The sequence below is a fragment of the Salmo salar genome, chromosome ssa16 (assembly GCF_905237065.1).
Source record: "Salmo salar chromosome ssa16, Ssal_v3.1, whole genome shotgun sequence".
In the NCBI taxonomy this organism is placed as follows: domain Eukaryota; kingdom Metazoa; phylum Chordata; class Actinopteri; order Salmoniformes; family Salmonidae; genus Salmo; species Salmo salar.
Window position 1 is genome coordinate 24,376,071 of NC_059457.1, and position 18,566 is coordinate 24,394,636.

The window sequence follows — 18,566 nt, forward strand, 5'->3', positions numbered from 1 at the left end:
GAAATGTCATATTATGGCTATGTACAGTGTTATAATGATGTGCAAATAGTTAAAGTACAAAAGGGAAAATAAATAAACATAAATATGGGTTCCCTCTCTGTGTGTATGTGTGTGTGTGTGTGTGGGTGGGTGTGGGTGTGCGTGCGTGAGTGCTTGCGTGTGTGAAGGGTTATAGTGCACAGGCAGAGCATGTGTTGCATAATTCTGAAATACAGTAAATAACTCATAGATACAGAGGAGTGTTAAACACGCTAGGCTGAGTGTGCGCGCGTGCGCATTCATGTGTGATGACGCCACACGCCCCCGCCCAACTCGCTTTGCGTCGCATCTGGATCTGAAAACTGTCATCAGCAGCAGCAATCAGCAGCACAGCCGTATCGGTGGCCGCAAGGGAGAAAAGGAGAATCTCATCACCGGAAGACGGGAAGGTGTACCTCTACATCTGATCATCATATCTCTTTTTTTCCTGTCTCTCTCTTGCTTTTTTCCCTTTCAACGGAATAGTCTCTTCTCTACACCCGAGTATCTCTCTCAGAAACAGAAGAGGTTTAAAAACAGAAGAGAAGAGTAACGTTACAACGAAGGGAGGGACTAATGAAGGAATAAAAAGCAAAGGAGAAGAGAGGAGAAATTGACCTCTCCCAAGACTACACTCGATAATCTCAATATCGCTCTCCTTTGCGCTATCTCTCTCTGGTCATGGCTGTGCAGGGGACCAGCCTGCTAGAGAACCCGGTCCAGGCAATTCTGTACCTTAGAGAACTGACCACTATAGTTCAGAACCAGCAGAGCCTCATCCAGACACAGCGCCTGCGCATTGACGAACTGGACCGGCGCGTGGACGAGTTGCTCGGAGAGAACAGGAATCTACGCGAGGCAAGAGTACAACATCATTATCATCATCACCCGGACTCCAACCCGAACCTTCATCATCGTCATCCTCAGCACCAACATCCAGACACACAACCTCATGACACCGGGTCTCTGCCTGCCCAGCCTCCGCCTGAGATTCACCCGGACGAAGAAAAGCCGCCTCCTCAACCCGCTAATCCGGAGGACATGCAGTTGGTACCGGCCCAGTCACCGAGCCCTCCGCCAAGCGAGGCCGGCCCTGGCAAGGGGGAAGACGGCAGGACCAGCCCGGGCTGCCGCACACTGAATCCCCTGTTTCCCCTAGCTCCCCTCACTCCTACCACTCTCTGCCGCTCGCTGGCTCTCGCCAATCAATCAGAGTGAGTCCATTTACTATCTTTTATCAACGCGAATGTGATAAAGTGTGTGTACTGTAAAAAAACGAAGCACAAATTAGATGTTTCAACTAATTACTATTAAGTAACTGGTTCCACAGACTTTTGTTTTGTTTACGTAAAACTTCAATTAAACACTGAGTCTCAAATAGCCACATGTCCCTTTTAATAACCAGGCAATAGTACACATTTTAGCAAATAAACACCGTTTAAACGAATGGTTTAGGAGGTTACCATGAATTACCATGAATTGTTTTAGGTTTAATGTTTGACTTGTTACATAAAAAAATTCAGTAATGACTCGAAAAATGATGGCTGAAAAGTGCTTTAAAAAAAAAATATGTTTTACATTGTTATGGCAGACTACACCTGTTGGTGTATTGCCGCCACCTACTATACAGGGTATTGAAACCAAAAAATATTCAATTTGGGGAAGAAGGGGGGGGGCGACATACTGTAATACAAAAATAAATCAAACAACCATCCCACTCCTTCAGTCACATCTCTACATAGGCTCAGGTGCCTGGGAGGACTGAGCATTCATCGACATAATTCCTTGTAATGCCTCTGCAGAAAACCTCTTAGTCCCAAAAAACGCTCAGCCGCACTCACAATGATGCCTATTTTCTTCGATTTCCTCTCTGTTTGCGCTGTGCAGTTGATAACCAAAGTAATAAACGCTACAAAGTCCACCTTCTTAATATGCAACATGTCAGGATCCCTCTGTTGACAAGGAACATCATCTGGTGTCTCTACTCCTACTACCATTACTTCTTCAACGTCACTCCTTTCTTCCACGTTTCTCAACGTCTATGGATAGGAGACGTTCTGGACAGCCCTTATTCTTGTCACTTCCTTCTGCTGAGAACTGCTAGCTAACTGGCAAGCACAAGAATAATCAACAACTTGGTCAGTACAGACCCCCAGAAATCGGCCGATCGCCCTGTATTGGCGAAAGTGAAAACGGCCAAAAGTGCATAGTCAATGAGGAGAATAATTATTCTGTCAAGGAAAATGTAGTTTTTTTATTTTTATTTTTACAGTGGCATACTGTACATGATAACACATTAGTGCCTGAAATGAAGAAATGGATTAAAATAGTGGAAGCTGGAATTAAACAATTAAATATGCAAATTAGCAAAAGCTGTGTGCATTAAGAAAATAGATGCCTGGCTGAAATAGAAGCCTGTCTCTAATAGGCGCAGGTTGTGTTCAGTGATTTAATCAAATAAACGGCAGGGTATTAATTGAAGTTTTAAAATAAATGAGTTAGCCCAAATGTAGCTCCAACTTGAGAAAACGTAGGCAAAAATTCTGTTAACTTAAAATGAATTTTTTTGCTCAACTTTTGTCATGTATTTATTCAACTAGAAATTATTATTTGGCCATCTTACCTAAAAAAAGCTGTGGAACTAGTTACAACAGGGGAGAACGACTGACCCCTCTCGTTGAAGCCACGGCAGTTGGAAGGCCAACCGCGTTCTGCAGGAATTTCCATGGCTTCAATGAGAGTGGGCACTTTTTCTCCCCTGATTTGAACCTCTTGTTTCATGGCATTCCGAGCTTCCTGCTACTCCACCATGTCTGTTTCAATTATCAGTTAATCTGACTATTCTCTCATCATTGATTTGATTGACTTATTTCAGAAATGGTAGGTTTTAATGTATAGTTTTCTAATGTTTGTGGGGCACATTTAATGTTACTCCTTAATCACTATGATAGATGCAATCGTTTTTCTTGAGTGTACTTTTAACAGAGTTGAGATATACTTTGAAGTGCAAAGTGTAGCAATACAGGTGAAATCAGTCATTGACACAGACATGGTGGCTTAGCAGGAAGATTGGAATGCTGTGAACCAAGTGGAACCATGGCGAAAATCTGTGGGATCTCACATTTTGGAACACATGGTTTGAAAAAGCATGTGATCAAACAAAGCTTCGGACATCATTGATGATGTACTTCTGATAAAGTGATACACGCATCGGCACACTGCTTCAGAGCTAGCTGCTTAGCGATTTGTGACATATGGAGCTCTGGTATCAAACGTAACATCACTATTAATTACTGTATAAATGAACATGCACAATGTAATCGTGTGTGAAATATGTACGTTGAAAACATTGTATGTTAAAAGCACTGTGTGTGTGTGTGTAACTAGTTCCACAGCCTTTTTTAAGGTAAGCAATGATTTCCAAATAATGATTTCTAGTTGAATGAACATATGAGACAATTTGAGCAACCACATCATTTTAAGTTGACTGAATTTTTGCCTACAGTATGTCAAATCAAATAATCAAATCACATTTTTGTGTCACATGCTGTGTAAACAACATGTATAGACTTACAGTGAAATGTTTACTTCTGGGCCATTCCCAACAATGCAGAGAGAGAAAAAAGACAAATAATAGAAAAAAATAACACGAGGAATAAATACATAATGATTAACGATAACTTGGCTATTACGTGCCTTCAGAAAGTATTCACACCCCTTCACTTCTTCCACATTTTGTTGTGTTACAAAGTGGGATTCAAATCGAGTGAACCATGTTATTTTCTAGGATTTTGCCAGTGCTTAGCTCTATTCTGTTAATTTTTATAATAAAAAAACTCCCTTGTCCTTGCCGAAGATAAGCATACTCATAACATGATATGAAAAGTGATATGTGTTGTGTTGTTGGATTTGCCCCAAACACAACGGTTTAGGACCTAAAGTTAATTTCTTTGCCAATTTTTTACAGTTTTACTTTAGTGCCTTGTGAACAGGATGCATGTTTTGGAATATTTTTTTATTCTGTACAAACTTCCTTCTTTTCACTCTGTCATTAGTATTATGGAGTAACTACAATGTTGTTGATCCATCCTCAGTTTTCTCCTATCACAGCCATTAAACCCCTTTTAAAGTCACCATTGGCCTCATGGTGAAATCCCTGAGCGGTGTCCTTCCTCTCCGTCAACTGGGTTAGGAAGGACTCCTGTATCTTTGTAGTGACTGGGTAAATTGATACACTTCACCATGCTCAAAGGGATATTCAATGTCTGCTTTTTTTTTTACCCATCTACCAATAGTTCCCCTTCTTTGCGAGGCATTGGAAAACTTCCCTGTACTTTTTAGTTGAATCTGTGTTTGAAATTAACTGCTCGACTGAGGGACCTTACAGATAATTGTATGTGTGGGGTACAGAGATGAGGTAGTCATTCAAAAATCATGTTAAAAACACAGAGTGAGGCCATGCAACTTATTATGTGACTTGTTAAGCAAAACTGTACTTCTAAACTTATTTAAGCTTGCCATAACAAAGGGGTTGAATACTTATTGACTCAAGACATTTCAGCTTTACATTTTTTATGAATTTGTAAAAATGTCAAAAACATAATTCCACTGACATTATGGGGTATTGTGTATAGGCCAGTGACACATCATCTCAATTTAATCCATTTTAAATTCCGTCTGTAACACAACAAAATGTGGAAAAAGTCAAAGTGTGTGAATACTTTTATAGGCAATGTATTATCCAACCACTGGACACAGATGTCAGTTCAACATCTATTCCACGTTGGTTCAATGTCATTTTATTGAAATGACGTGGAAACAACGTTGATTCAACCAGTGTGTGCCTAGTTGGCATGCCCTTGTTCAGCCATCACTCCGATAAACATAGGACATAACAGTTCTTCAGGTCCCGTTGATAGGATAGTCTCGAACGGAGCTCGTCCAGTTTGTTCTCTTGTTATTATACGTTCGCCAATTGAACGGAGGGTAGAGGCGGTTTATTTACTCGCCATCATAGTCTCATCAGGGAGACCGCTCATTTTTCTCTCTTGGGCCGTCTCTTCCTCTTTCGAGTCACAGGGATTTGTGCCTGGTCCGGAATGAGCAGTACATCCGCAGCTGCTGACTCGTTGAAGTAGAAATCTTCATCCAAATCTAGGTTGGTGATGTCTTCTGATGTCCAGAAGCTGTTTTTGGTCAAACGTTTTTTTGGCAACACCTGGACCAAAAAGTTGAGTAAACTAAAAAAAGGCAGTGGAATCAGTTACTTAATAATAATTAGTTGAAAACACTAGATTATTTTTACAGTGCGTGTGTGTGTGCCAACATCGATTTCAACTCGAGTAGACCCCCCCCACCAGGTTGTAAGATATAGGCCTGCCTTCTTTCCTGATGATGTTGGCTGGTACAATGGTAGGATCATCATGAGTGTGACGTGGAGAATTTAAAGTAGTGGATTATTTTCTGAGAGAGACCAAAACATAGGAGATTATATAACACACACATCTGTGTGTGTGTGTGTGTGTGTGTGTGTGTGTGTGTGTGTGTTTGGAAGGATATTGCTCAGATGCATACTACACCCTTGGCAAAGAAACACTGCTTTGAAACCTGGTTGAGGGGTGAGGTTTAAATATCAGGCTGTAGTTGGATTGAATACAACTCTACTGTTGTAGCTGTGTAGGTTACTGTTACAACTGTTGTAGACTTACTGTAGTTGGTTTAGCTGCAGCTCAGCTCTACTGTTACAGCTCTAGTGGCCCTGTCCATGGTTCTGAATTAATTTGAATTAAACCCTGTGTGTGTGTGTGTGTGTGTGTGTGTGTGTGTGTGTGTGTGTGTGTGTGTGTGTGTGTGTGTGTGTGGATGTTCTGATTATGAGTGAAATCCCAGCAGGACTGCTGATTATGCTCTCTGGGACTCCTCTGCCACTGAGGACAAGAACAGAGTAGAAGAGATAAAGAGGGAAGAGAGGAGGGGAGATTGATGATGCTTAACTGTGAGGAATAACCAGGGTTCCATGAGGCTGTTGGACCTGTAGACTGTTACTGATATTTAGACTTTGGAAGCATAGAGGAAATGGCACACGGGATATACAGGAACTACAGTAGAAAATATCCAATTAGGTTAAGTCAAACATTTTTATTCTTGCAATGCATAAACCATTGAAAATAAAGGCTTTAAAATGTTTCCACTACATTCATTACTTCTGGAAGTTTTTTGCACAAAGGCTTTTTTTTGATTGTTCATTATCCAGCATCAACTTCCTTTTGTTCTATCAACATTTGCTATACCGTGAATATTCAAGAACAAGAATATTAGCTTTTAAGTCTTAATTTGAGGTTAGGGTTAAGATTGGGTTAAAATCGGGGGTAGTTTTAAAATACATTTTACAATCGTTTACCCCGACGATGACAACCATGTCTAGGGGTTCAGAGCTCTCTCTACCTCCCTCTCCTTCTCTCATTTTGTCTCCCTTCAACCGCTACGTCTCTCCATATGATTGACAGTACTCTCACATGACACTGTGCACAAACTGCAAATGTGGGGGGATGACGTGGAAGATGATGTGGAATCGGCACACCATATAACATGCAGTACACACTAAAATAGGGTGTGTGTGTGTGTGGGGGGGGGGGGTACGTGGGTCTGCTTATTTCTCCCCCCTCCCCCTTCCAGCTGGTCCACATGTATCTGGCCCACTTAGCCCTTAGCGCAAACTGCAATCAGCTACTCTCAGGACAGAGAGAGAAATAGAGATGAGAGTGGGAAAGAGAGAGAGTAACTCTCCGCTCTGACCTCCCGCTCCTGGATAATTTATAACATGTTAGAGTGTCTAGTCTTGGGCTAGGGGAGAGAGAGACTGAGTGAGAGAGGAGAGAGAGAAGAGGGAGATGTGTAGTGTTAAAATATTAACCTGCTCTCTGTGTTAGAGATGTTACAGCATTTGTGTGTGTTGTACAGACAGAGAGGTGACCTTGCTATGGCCAACACAGACAGAAAGAGAACTCCACTGTTACTGGAGATAAAGCTCTGGGTTGGTCCTATGAGCTTTTTGAACCAGCTGGGTTTGAATTATTCCTGTAACGGAGTTCCTACCTTGACGTTGTTTTGACAATATTTGGCATGACAACAAACATGATTTGCCACTGGTCTTATAAAAGCTAGAATGACTATGTATGTGGATGATTCCACACTGTACATGTCAGCACCCAAAGCTAGCGAGAACACTGAAATTCTAAATAAGCAGTTATAGTCAGTATCATAAATGGGTGAATAATAATAAACTGCTTTTAAATACATCAAACTAAAAACATTGTATTTGGTTCAAAACATTCTCTAAGACTTAAACCTCAACTGGAGTTATGTAGAAATGGTATGACCATTGAGGAAGTTGAGGAAGCTAAACTCCTAGGTATAACATTGGATGATAAATGATCTTGGTCAAGTCATATTGACAGAGTTGTTGTGAAGATGGGGAGGGGGTATGTCTGTTCTAAAAAGATGATCTGTGTTTTTCACACAAAAATCATCTGTACTAGTTGTTCAGGCTCTGGTCTTGTCCCATCTTGTCCCATCTTGTCCCATCTTGATTACTGTAATATGGTCAAGTGCAGCAAAGAAAGAACTAGCAAAGCTGCAGCTGTCTCAAAACAGAGCAGCACACATTGTCCTTTACTGCACATACAGAACTAACATCAACAACATGCAGGCCAGTCTTTCCTGGTTGAGGGTTGACGAGAGATTAACTGCTTCTTTTGTAGTTTATATAAGAAGCATTACTGTAATGACAATTCCAGATTGTCTGCGTAATGAAATAACATTCAGCTCAGACACCCATACATACCCCACAAGACATGCCACCAGGGGTCTCTTCACAGTCCACAAGTTCAAATCGAATTCACAGCAACAAACAGTATTATACAGAGCCATGATCTCATGGAACTCCCATTTGCAATTACTCAAGCGAACACCTTTAAAAAAAAAAGATTAAACAACATTTCATGGAACAGCGGGGACTGTGAGGGGCCACACACACAAACACACACGCAGAAACACTCTAACACGTCATGACAACGCCTCTTCCCACTCAGATCCTCAAAAAGTTATACAGCTGCACCAGGGAGAGCATCTTGACTGGCTGCATCACCACTTAATATGGCAATTGGTTGGCCTCCGACTGCAAGGCGCTACAAAGGGTACTGGGTACGGTCCAGTACATCACTGGGACTGAGCTCCCTGCCATTCAGGACCTCTATACCAGGCGGTTTCAGAGGAAGGCCCAACAGACTCCAGCCACCCAAACCACAGACTGTTCTCTCTGATACCACACGGCAAGCGTTACCAATGCACCAAGTCTGGAACCAACAGGACCCTGAATCCTTCTACCCCCAAGCCATAAGAATTCTAAACAACACTTCTAAATAGCTAATCAAATGGCTACCCGGACTACCTGCATTGACCCTTTTTTGCACAAACTCTCTTGTGCTGACTCTTTGCACACACACTGGACTTTACCCTAACATTCACACATACTTACACCGACACCCCATCACACACACACACACACACACACACACACACACACACACACACACACACACACACACACACACACACACACACACACACACACACACACACACACACACACACACACACACACTACATATGCACACACACTCTAACCTTAACCATAACCCTTACCTTAACCCTTAGCCTAAACTTAACCCCAAATCCCTAACCCGAAGCCTAAAACTATACCTAACCGTAACTCCTAACTCTAAACCTAATCGTAAACCCTAACCTTAATTGTAACTCTAATTGTAACCCTAAACATAAACCCTATGCCTAAAATAGCATTTCCCCTTGTGGGGACAGCCAAAATGTCCCCACTCGTCCAAATGTTCCTTGTTTCACTATCCTTGTGAGGACTTCTGGTACCCTCAAGGATAGTTCAACAAAAACACACACAGACACACACGCTGCTGCTACTGTCTATTATCTATTCTGTTGCCTAGTCACTTTACCCCTATCTATAAGCACAGTACACAGCTACCTAAAGGACCTCATACCCCTGCACATCAACTTGGTAGTCCCTGTATAGCCATATTATTTTCCACTCCCTATATATTACCATGTTATTTTTACTCTTTATGTGTATTTTTTTATTCGCTGTGTATTTATTCCTTGTGTCACTATTTCTATTTTTTATAATAATAAAAAATATCATTAACTCTGCATTGTTGGAAAAGGACCCTTAAGTAAGCATTTCACTGTTGTTTACATTTACATTTAAGTCATTTAGCAGACGCTCTTATCCAGAGCGACTTACAAATTGGTGCATTCACCTTATGATAACCAGTGGAACAACCACTTTACAATAGTGCATCTAAATCTTTTAAGGGGGGGGTTAGAAGGATTACTTTATCCTATCCCAGGTATTCCTTAAAGAGGTGGGGTTTCAGGTGTCTCCGGAAGGTGGTGATTGACTCCGCTGTCCTGGCGTCGTGAGGAAGCTTGTTCCACCATTGGGGTGCCAGAGCAGCGAACAGTTTTGACTGGGCTGAGCGGGAACTGTGCTTCCTCAGAGGTAGGGAGGCGAGCAGGCCAGAGGTGGATGAACGCAGTGCCCTTGTTTGGGTGTAGGGCCTGATCAGAGCCTGAAGGTACGGAGGTGCCGTTCCCCTCACAGCTCCGTGAGGCAAGCACCATGGTCTTGTAGCGGATGCGAGCTTCAACTGGAAGCCAGTGGAGAGAGCGGAGGAGCGGGGTGACGTGAGAGAACTTGGGAAGGTTGAACACCAGACGGGCTGCGGCGTTCTGGATGAGTTGTAGGGGTTTAATGGCACAGGCAGGGAGCCCAGCCAACAGCGAGTTGCAGTAATCCAGACGGGAGATGACAAGTGCCTGGATTAGGACCTGCGCCGCTTCCTGTGTGAGGCAGGGTCGTACTCTGCGAATGTTGTAGAGCATGAACCTACAGGATCAGGTCACCGCCTTGATGTTAGTGGAGAACGACAGGGTGTTGTCCAGGGTCACGCCGAGGCTCTTAGCACCTGTTGTCTACGAAGCATGTGCCACTTTAAAACAACCAAAAAAATCAGATTATTTTTAGTTGTATTGTTTGTACTGTATATGGTATAATTTTTTATTGTGTGACTGTCCTAGTCTATCATTGTATCAGTGTTTTGTTACTTGTCACTGCACATGTGTGCATATGAATGAGTGTGTGTGTGTGTGTGTGTGTGTGTGTGAGAGAGAGAGAGAGAGAGAGAGAGCGGAGCGAGCGAGAGAGATAAAGAGAGAGAGAGAGTAGCCATCTGAGTAACCATCTGTACTTGTTAAATCTTACTAAAACAACAGATATGTCTTATGTCTGAATTATTTTTGATGTAGTTAATAAGGTTTGTGTGTGTTGATAGAGTTTGGTTCTGATTCAACTCTGCGCTAATACCATAAGAGTAAAAGAAACACTCACACTTTACCAACTCTTAGCCCCCTCTTGTCCCACCCAACTCTCCCCTTCTCACCTCATCTTCTCTGCCCCCTCTCCTCTCCTCCCCCTCTCTTCCTCTACAGGAGTCAGACAATACTACATCAGTTCTGCTGTCCTGCCCCAGAGGCTGCTCCCACTGGCACCTCCAGGTAAGGTTGAAATCTGAACTCTGAAATCACTCCATCGGATCTCTTTTTCTCTCTGCCTCTTCCTCTGTGAATTTATCAGTTTTTTTTGCTGTCTTCTTATTTTCTTCTACCCACCTTATTCCCTCCCTCTCTCTCTTTCTTTCTTTTTTTTCTTTCTTTCTCATTTCATCTTCCCCTTCCAGTCTACCCTGCAGTGCCATTACTGATTCTCTCAGATGGGCTATCTAATGGCTCTGTGATTGTGCCCCTGTGGAACTCCCTTTAGTTTGTCGGTATGTGTCTGTGTGTGCTGCTCAAGCCATGTCCACACACTACACAAATGCCATCAGACTCCAGCTCTGTCTGTGTGTGGTTGCGGGGTAGTGAAAGTGCTGCCAGTGACTGATCCAACCTCTCTAGCCCTGAAGAGGTTGGAGGGAGCAGAGCAATGTTGTCATTACATTTTATGTCTATGAACTGGGAGTAGGGAAGTCAAGACCAAAACCGGGGGGGGGATACCGAGTTAAGACCGAGACTGCGAGTGGGGCGAGAGAAATGCGAGTTCAATTCAAGACCGTGATAGTAATGGTGTCAAATAGCAACCATAAGAGTTCAAAATGTTCTGTGTTCATGTTTCAGAAGAACATAATGGATTCTTTAAACATTTAGAATGGCGAAAAAATGCATGCTGAGGGCAAATAGAGAGCCACTCTACAAATGATCACGAACCCAAACAGGTCGATAATAGCTCAAAATACAAAATATGTTTCAACTTCTCCCGGTCTCCCCTTACTAATAGTGAGCGCCAAACTTTCAAACATTTTCCCCCACTCCCCTATAGCCAATTTCCCCCACTCCCCTATAGCCAATTTCTCCCACTCTTCCCTGCCAAGGAAATTCTGACGAGCATGACAAAGTTTGAGGGTATTTTTCAATTAAAGAAAATGACAGTAATGTTACCAGTAAAGTAGGAAGCACAGGTTTCAATAGGCGATAATAAATGAATGTGTCTGTCACGGCTGTTTGGAGGATCGGACCAAAATGCAGCGTGTTTGTAGTTCCACATCTTTATTTATTCATGAAACGTAATGCAATACACTAAATACTTGAACTAACAAAAACAACAAACCATGACGCAGAGAGAATACACACTACTCAAAATATAATCACCCACAAAACAGGTGGGACAAACATCAACTTAAATATGACCTCCAATTAGAGACAACGACTACCAGCTGCCTCTAATTGGAGATTATACAAACAAAACGCCCTGACCTACTCTTCCATAGAAAATAACCACTTACTATGGTCAGGAAGTGACAGTGTCATGAAATGAGTGTGGATATTTGGCCTGGCGAAGTGTTTTTATGCAGGGAGATCGTTCAAGATTGATGTCAGAATTGGACGTTTATCCATGCCCTGAGGAGGTTGGGAAATGTCTTCAAAACCAGCCACTAAGGGTAACAGTGAGCGCTATTACCATCAAGTAGACTTGGGTTTTGATAGGGTGTTGATGAGTGCCTAACCTTAATGTTTTAACCCTATCCCAAACCTTAACCCTTACCATAACCATTTGGAATGAGTGCATAAACTTAACCCTTAACTTCGAAATTTGATGTTTGGATAAATGGAATGATACAGAGCAGCAGGAGGAACGATATAGAGCAGCAGGAGGAACGATATAGAGCAGCAGGAGGAATGATACAGAGCAGCAGGAGGAACATCAAAATTTGACATTTGGGGAATGTGTATTATCTATTTATGCAATGAGACTGTGAGAGCTTGTTGGCTTCATGCTCTGACTGAATGTGAGCTGATTGTTATGGTCTCGGCTAGTCTCAGGAAGAAATTACGAGTCCTCATTGTCCAAGACTGAGTCAAGGCCGAGTAAAAATATACCCGACACAAGACCGAGACTCTAAATATGTGGCCTCAAGACCGGACTCGAGACGGCCTACTACAATACTGTTGCATATTATCTATCTAAAATAAGATGGGGGTCATCGCTCCATCGTATTTTAGATAGAATTGTGTGTGTCTGTTTGTGTGTGTTTGTGTGTGTGTTTGTGTGTCCTCTGGCTGTGGGCCGCTGTGCGGCTCTTGAGTGATGTGAGATGACAGATGTTAATTTCTCTTTCACTGTGACATCAGAGGAGGAGGTGGAGAAACCAGTGTGTGTGTGTGTGTGTGTGTGTGTGTGTGTGTGTGTGTGTGTGTGTGTGTGTGTGTGTGAAGCAGGAGTACTGTTATAGAGCCATTACTGTCCATATCTACTTGTCTGTTAAAGCCTTAAATACATTTGAATGTACTTTGTTGTATTCTGGTGCAGTGCTGAGGCATGGTGTTTTTAATAGAGTCTTAATAAAATGCAGCCTCCAGCATGCAACACACACACACACACACACACACACACACACACACACACACACACACACACACACACACACGATAGAGAGATGGAGACATGTACAGTACGCACGCACACACACACACGCACACAGAGAGAGAGAGACATGTACACACGCACACACACACACACACACACACACACACACACAGTGTGTCAGGCTGTGCTAGCTGAATAGCAGAACCAGAGAGGAACATTATTGATGTAGTCATTATTTAAGCATGAGCAGTCTTTGCTTTTATACAGTAGCTGCGCTGTTAGAGCTGGCTTATATAACAACTGAAAGACTAAGAAAGATAAGTAAAGGACACACACACATACACACACACATATATACATACGCTATCGTTCAAAAGTTTGGGGTCACTTAGAAATGTCCTTGTTTTTGTCCATTAAAATAATATCAAATTGATCATAAATACAGTGTAGACATTGTTCATGTTATAAATGACTATTGTAGCTGGAAATTGATGATTTTTTATAGAACATCTACAAAGGCGTACAGAGGCCCATTGTCAGCAACCATCACTCCTCAAATCAAATCAAATTGTATTTGTCACATACACATGGTTAGCAGATGTTAATGCGAGTGTAGCGAAATGCAGTGACCCCAAACTTTTGAACGGTAGTGTATATACACACGTTTTCCCAGGGGTTGAAGGTGAGTGTTGTTGTTTCCATAGTGATGGGCAGCTGCTGAGTCTGGAGGGCGGGAATTCCTCCAACGGACAGGATGGAGAGGGGTCAGGGGGTGTGGCTCGGAGAGAAGGACCCAGCGACTACGAACTTGCCCTGGAGAACAAGACCAAACAGGTGTGTGTGTAGCGGGATACAGGCCGGAACGGACCATGCTGCCGTCTGTGTGTGTTTCTTTCTCTCTCTCTCTCCCCCTTCTCTGCATCTCCTTCCCACTCCCCCTCTCTCTGAGTCTGAGTCTCAGAGGAAGTAAAAGGGGATTGCTTGCTGAATAGAGATGTAGGATCTTAATTTGTGCCAGTTTGCTACAGCTGGAAAATACTCCTGCAGCCACAGGAAATGTGAAGTATTATGTGGATTGTAATTAATGAACATTTTTGTAGGGCTGGATACATTTTTTTTTAAATATTTTAAATCTCCTGCATTGCAGGAAAGTTGTCCTGCAACAGGGTGATCAAATTAAGATCCTACATCTGTATGTGAAACAGAAGAATATCTTGATAAAATAGCTTTCTTTTTTACTTCTATTTCCCTGAAACACAGTAATGTAGTGATTGGTGTCTGTGATGGAGAGGGATTGGAGTCTGTTGTACTGTTTTAGGAGAGGAGAGCTTGTCCTGCTATCCTTTTATTTTGGAGAAATATCCAGTTTAACAAATGGAGGCTTGTAGCATTGCTCTGTGACTACAATATCCCTCCCCTCCAAAACCTTACTAACAATCTTTTTCTCTGTTCTTCTCTTTCCTCTCTCTCCCTCTGTTTGTAGATAGAGGAGTTGGAACAGAGGTACGGGGGTCACCTGGTGTCGCGACGTGCTGCGTGTTGTATTCAGATGGCGTTCCGTCAGTACCAGCTCAGTAAGAACTTCCAGAAGATCCGGAACTCTCTGTCAGAGAGCAAGTTGCCACGCCGCATCTCCCTGCGCCGGCCCAACCCCAGCCGGAACCAAAAACCCACCCAGCGACACAGCTTCCTGTTAGAGACCGGGAGACCTCCCCTGCGCCCCAAAACACCCCCACCACCACCTTCACGCTCCACCTCCCTGCCCCCCTCCCCCGCCACGGTCCCGGGCCCCGGGCCCTCGCTCACACAGCTGGAGGACTGCTTCTCAGAGCAGGTGGGCTTTATATGTAGCACTTTAACCTAGCGTAGTCTAGAATCAGTAAACAGTAAGCCTAGTGTAGCATCATAAAACTTACAGATGTTCCAATGACTAGTATTATGATTCTTATTCCAGGTACGCTCACTTGCCCATTCGATAGACGAGGCCCTGCGTGGGTGGAGCCTGTCGGAGGGGGTTGAGGGGGGGACAGGGGGGCTGCTGATGGACCCAGGGGCGTTTCGGATGGCTGCACAGAATGCCTGTATGCCTCGCAGTGCCAGCTCCCTGCTCATGGCCTTCAGAGACGTCACCGTTCACATCGACACCAACAACTACACTGTCTCCACGACTACCACCTCCACAACCACTGCTACCCACGGCAACACAGGAGCGGGAGGGAGCAGGCAAGCCTCAGTGGACGGGGGAGAGAGGGGAGGAGGGGTGAGGACTCAATCAACAACCTCCCAGCTGAGGGGTGAGGAGGAGTTTCCTGCCCCCCCTCCCAGTGAGGAGTTGTTGGAGGGAGGAGGGTCGAGAAGGGGGTCAACTGTGACAGGGCAGGGGAGAGAGATGGGGGGGCAGAGTGGCTCAGAGAGACTCAGTTCCACCTCCACCTCTACCTCAGCCCAGTCTAACCAGTATACCACTCAGTCCTCCTATTCTCAGTACCCCCAGTACTCCACATACCCCAAGGCTCATCACCCCCAGTCCCAGCCAGGGTCCCAGTCAACCAGGGACCCCACCTCTGAGGCTCTCCAGGCCCTGGTCCTCTCTCTGCCTAGAGACCGCTGCCAGGACCCTACCTCCTGCCGATCCCCCACACTCTCCACTGACACGCATCGCAAACGACTCTATCGCATTGGACTCAACCTCTTCAACGTGTGAGTGCGCACACACACACACACACACACACACACACACACACACACACGCACACATATGCGCGCAAATACAGACTTTATATACCTCATACCAGGGTTGTGCTCAATTCCGAATTTTGGAATGGGCTCCCATTCAACTCATGATTTGAAATTTGAATTGAATTGGCCACAACCCAGAGGATGTAGAATTTGAATTTGAGTTTGAGTGACAGGAAGTAGAATTTAATTCAGTAGAATTCAAAGAAATTCCTTTCAGTCAGAGAACATGAGAGTTTCATTTAATCTGAAAGGTCAAACTTCCAGATAACAAAGAATATGGAATTTTCTGGAAACAATGTTCATGTACTCTTAACCTTAATGCTTAGAATAGCCAATTATATTTCAACCAACCATTTCATTTGTTTGGCTTGTTTTTTTAAGGGTCAACATGATGGTCAAACTAATGCATTCTGGGAAAGGTAGTATTTCCCCCATATTAAACCAAATGTAAGGGATTAATGAAATATAATAACCTATAATATTTGCATACAGGTTTCCCATGGGCACACAATGGTTGAATCAACGTTGTTTCCACGTCATTTAAATGAAATTACGTTGAACCAACGTGGAGTAGACGTTGAATTGACGTCTGTGCCCAGTGGGTTTGTTTTCCTTGATCATTCCTTTTAAGAGTTTGTCCTGAAAATCAATTGCTTCAACAATATTTTATATGCATATATATAACAACATGTTTGATGTTTTATGTACAAGATGTTTATTTGTATAGACTATACCTAAAATAGAAGAGGCATTTGAATTTTATTTAATTTCACTGAATTCAATTCTATTTCCTTTAATTAAAATAAAAATTGCAATTCTGCATGCTGTTTACTACTTCAATTCAAATTCAAGAATTGAATTGGAATTTATGAGGCATTCTCAATTCAATTCCCTGACACATACAGGGTCGAATTGTCCTTTAGCTACTCACAGAATTATTCACAGAACAGGTATCTGGTCTTGAGAGGGGTAGAGGGAAAAGGGAGAGAGAGAGAGAGAGAGAGAGAGAGGTGTTCTCTATATATAGTGGTACATACTGTTGGGCTGCAGCCTGTAGTTAATGTAAATTAGCTAAAGTGCATCACTGAGAGAGTTGCCTGTTACTTTACGGTCCTATCCACATCCACCCACACACACATGCATACACCGATACTGTGCTGTCTATCTCTGCTGTAGGAACCCAGAGCGAGGCATCCACTTCCTGATCACGCGTGGTTTTGTCCCAGACACGCCCATGGGCGTGGCCCACTTCCTGCTACAGAGGAAGGGCCTGAGCCGACAGATGATTGGAGAGTTCCTGGGGAACAGTAAGCTACTCTTCAACAGAGATGTCTTGGAGTGAGTCCACACACATAATATAGCACACACACATGCACAGATAACCACACATACACACTTGAATGCATGCATACGGCATATACAGTATGTTTTACACATACAGTAGGGTCTGGAATGATTGGATCCCTTGATAAAGATGAGAAAAAAAGACTGTATAAAATAAATAATACAAATACTGAGCTACTGTATATTGTTTGCAGTGGTGGAAAAAGTACCCAATCGTCATACTTGAGTATAAGTAATTAATAGAACATTTATAGAAAATAATAGAAAATGAAAACGTAAAAATTGAAAGTCACCCAGTAAAATTCTAGTTGAGTAAAAGTCTAAAAGTATTTGATTTTAAATATACTTAAGTATCAAAAGTAAAAGTATGAATCATTTAAAATTCCTTATATTAAGCAAACCAGACAGCACCATTTTCTTGTTTTATTTATTTATGGATAGCCAGGGGCACGCTCCAACACTCAGCCATAATTAACAAACAAAGCATGTGTGCTATGAGTCCGCCAGATCAGAGGCACTAGGGTTGACCAGGGATCTTGATAAGTGTGTGAATTGGATCATTTTCCTGTCCTGTTAAGCATTCAACATGTAAAGAGTACTTTTGGGTGTCAGGGAAAATGTATGGAGTAAAAAGTACATTATTTTCTTTCAGAATGTAGTGAAGTAAAAGTAGTCAAAATTACAGATACCCCAAAAAACGACTTAAGTAGTACTTTGAAGTAATTTTACTTAAGTACTTTACACCACTGATTGTATGCTCCAAAAGTATTGTATGCTCAATTTAATTAACATTTTATACTAATACAATTGCTCAGAGAAAGTGATTTTGTTTAACAAGTAATACAAAAAAATACAAAAAATCTAAATATTGGATAATGACACTGAGCCTTTTTCTAAAATGTTTTATGAGATTGGAGAACACATTGTGAGGGATATTAGGTCATCCCTCCATACAGAATATTTCCAGATCCTTGACATCCTTCGTCTGCGCTTATGGACTACCCTCTTCAATTCAAACCAGAGGTTTTCAATGGGGTTCATGTCTTGAGTGTGATGTTGATTTTGTGGTCAATTAACGATTTCTTTGTGGATTTTGATGTGTGCTTGGGGTTATTGTCCTGCTGGAAGACCCAGGACTAGTGGAAGCAAATTTTCCCCATAACATCACAGCTCCACCACCAGATTTTACAGTAGGGATAATGTATTTTCTGCATATGCATTGTTCTTTCGAAGGCCAAACCCACCGCTAGTGTGCACGGCCAAAGACCTCTATTTTCATGTCATATGACCAAGCACCGGTTCCAATCCAAGTGACAATGCCGTTTAGCAAACCTCCAAACTTTGGTCAGTTGACATGAAAGTTGAGCTGTTTGGCCATGCACCACAATGGTCGGTCTGGCCTTTAAAAGAACATTGCGTTTGCAGAAAATGTTGACCTCTAGTTTTCTGGGAGTTT

The 18,566-nt window shown here is 42.8% G+C and overlaps 1 protein-coding gene across 2 annotated transcripts in view; it reads left to right on the forward strand.

The window, feature by feature from the left end:
- The first annotated feature begins 322 nt into the window (after positions 1–322).
- Positions 323–18,566, forward strand: part of iqsec3b (IQ motif and Sec7 domain ArfGEF 3b) — a 40,380-nt gene continuing 22,136 nt past the window's right edge. For both annotated transcript variants that reach the window (XM_014148479.2, XM_014148480.2), the window contains exons 1-6: positions 323–1,232; positions 10,597–10,662; positions 13,732–13,861; positions 14,511–14,861; positions 14,982–15,727; positions 16,943–17,104. In XM_014148479.2, coding sequence (XP_014003954.1) covers positions 700–1,232; positions 10,597–10,662; positions 13,732–13,861; positions 14,511–14,861; positions 14,982–15,727; positions 16,943–17,104 — 1,988 coding nt within the window. In that variant the 5' untranslated portion in view covers positions 323–699. The remainder of the gene's footprint in view (positions 1,233–10,596; positions 10,663–13,731; positions 13,862–14,510; positions 14,862–14,981; positions 15,728–16,942; positions 17,105–18,566) is intronic.